At 50.9% G+C, this 2,489-nt stretch overlaps 1 protein-coding gene across 1 annotated transcript in view; it reads right to left on the bottom strand.

Annotated features, from left to right (window-relative positions):
• LOC104507416 (CAP-Gly domain-containing linker protein 2-like) overlaps positions 1 to 2,213 on the bottom strand; it is a gene marked incomplete at both ends in the record, with an annotated part of 18,730 nt that extends 16,517 nt beyond the window's left edge. The window contains one exon of the mRNA XM_010148683.1: positions 1,675 to 2,213. Within this exon, the coding sequence (XP_010146985.1) occupies positions 1,675 to 2,213 (539 nt within the window). The remainder of the gene's footprint in view (positions 1 to 1,674) is intronic.
• Between the last annotated feature and the right edge of the window lie 276 nt (positions 2,214 to 2,489).

The raw sequence follows: 2,489 nt of genomic DNA, 5'->3' as shown, positions 1-2,489 counted from the left end.
TAGAGCCAGAGAGATGCTGAGCTCATTCCAGATTCACTCCCTTGGAGCCATTCACAGCAATAACAAATCACAGGGTAAATTCTATCTTGTAACACCTGGGGTGGATAAATTAGCAGGCAGGGAGGTAGGGGTTTTAAGAATACACCTCCATTAAAAAGAAGCAAAACACACACCCCCAAAAACCCAAAAAAACCCAACTCAACAGAAGCCAAGGGGAGAGATGCTAACAGTTTGTACTGCATGGGTATGCCAAAACCTCAATCTGTGTGGGCCCCGCTGCGGTAAGCGGACAGACCCTGTCTCCGTGAGTCAAGAGAAGAGAGGGCTTGGAGAATTAAGTCTGGAGAACATTACTCCATTGCCCGGCTGGTTCAGAAAGAAGAGAGCCAAGTTTACCATAGATTATTCTATTTTGCAGTTCACCTTCTACGACTGCTGCTCCTAAAATGGGAAGTTCTCACCCAAACACTCTCCCCACTCCCCACAGCAGGTAAAGGAGAAAATGGAGCAAACTGATCAAAGAAGGACAGGTTCCCCAGGTTCATTTTTCTCCACGTGTGGCTGCTTTAACACACCAACATGAAGCATCAGTGCATGGGTACAGAGAATGTCTCTGCCACCTTCCCCTGCCCCTGGGGCCAGCAGCAGCTTTGCTGACAGGAAGGATGGAGAGGGAAGATGGGCAGACTGCCGAAGCCAGGGAGACAGCAGACAAGTGCCCAACCCTTGAGCAGCTGTCAGCTCCTGCTGCGGTACAGAATGCAATGCACATTTTGGGGAAAACGTGAAAATATAAATCTTTCACCTCTACAGCTTGGTCTACAAGCCCACATGTTCACACTATATTTAAGTGTCATATGCAGTGGGCACAAGCAGAACCCACCTTCACTTTTCCTCCTCTGAACATAAAACAATTTAAATAAAATATAAACAATTTTATGATAACTACTGGAAAACCCACGGTATTTTAGTGTGCAAGTGCATTGCTAGCTTTGAAAGTATACTTGTAATGCCAGAGGCACCCGACATTTGGACACAACAGATTCCAAGACCCTCAGAGCCGATTGTGCCATGTGACACTGACTCTGAAGACACACGTGGCCCATCACAGCCACTCGGTGCCCCCTGACCACCCAGGGCTGCTCTATAGCATGGCCCAGCTGCCCAGGGTCCCTGAGGAGTGCACAAAGCAATGGAATCGACTCCATCAGCTTCAGCTGCAGCCTGCCCAGGCTTGCTGCTATTGCCAGCAGGAAAACCCACTCTCCAAGACCACGAAGGACTCTGAGACTGCCTCTGACACCTCCTTGCACCTGCTTCTGCTGATTCACATCAGCTGCAGAGCCAGGTTCTACTAAAGCCATTATTAACCATATGGCAAGTCTGTCTACACTTCTGTACCACCTCTATTGGTATTGGAACCAGGTGCCCCAAAAAGGAAATGCTACATAGCTAACATTAAATAGGAGCCAGATTGCCCAGGGTGCATGAAGACTAACCCTCTGCAACCTGTCATTGCTGCCCGTCAGCGATGGTCCAAGACCATGCTCCATCCCACACCTCACCACCGACTCTGCCCTCCCTTTTGCCTTGTCCTGAGCCTAACCAGGAGCCATTAGGAGGGGACAAATTCTTGTCCTTGGCTTTTCTAGGGGGACCCCGCGGTCAACTCACCAGCACGCGATCTCCAAGCCGTAAGTCCTTCTCCCCTTTTTTCACAGACCCACTGTCCGAGAGGTTAGATCCAGACTCGTTGCCAGTCTTCATGGCGCTGTTCAGGACGTTCTCCCGCAGGGGGATGACGCGAGTGGAGAGCGGTGGCGGGGGCGTCCCCGAGTGCAGGGACAAGTTCTGAGCTGTCAGGGAGTCCACAGAGGGGGCGTCGCTCCCCGAGCCCTCGGCCACTGGCTGCCGTGTCAGCTTGGACGGCCGTGTAAAAATCCCCTGGAGCGGCTGGCATTCAAAGTAACGTACTCCACCGACGGAGCCGTCATTCTTACCCACCGGGTCATCCAGAACGACCCCTGCCCACTGGCCTGGAGCAAATTGCGTCTCTCCAAGATACTGGATCACACCTGGCTTCACTCCATTTACCCAGACACGTTCGCCCACCACAAAGTCTCCCAGGAAATCATCGCCCACCTCGGCAACCTTTGAACCCGACTTCTCGGTGCTGGCAGTGGAGGTGGTACCCTGCTTGTGTAAAGGTGAGCCTGTGAATCAAGGGAAAAAGAGGTTTTAGTATGAGAATAAATCTTAAGAGTCAAGCAAAACACCAGGAAAGCGCATTTACAAAAAAAGGAAACATCTCTGACCATGACTTAGGTCGTAGGTTTACACCACGTAAAACCTGAGCGACTCAGTTACTTACACATCTTCCTCGGCAGGAAACCAATCCCCATACACTGCCCTGCTTCTGCAGGTCTTACACACAAGAAAGAACTGACCCCTGGTCTTTATCACCCTTTACATTGCCAACTTACCCCCCA

The sequence above is a fragment of the Eurypyga helias genome, unplaced genomic scaffold, assembly GCF_000690775.1.
Source record: "Eurypyga helias isolate BGI_N326 unplaced genomic scaffold, ASM69077v1 scaffold35333, whole genome shotgun sequence".
Taxonomy (NCBI): Eukaryota; Metazoa; Chordata; class Aves; order Eurypygiformes; family Eurypygidae; genus Eurypyga; species Eurypyga helias.
The sequence above is the reverse complement of the archived record's forward strand: the minus strand, read 5'-3'. Positions and strand labels throughout refer to the sequence as shown.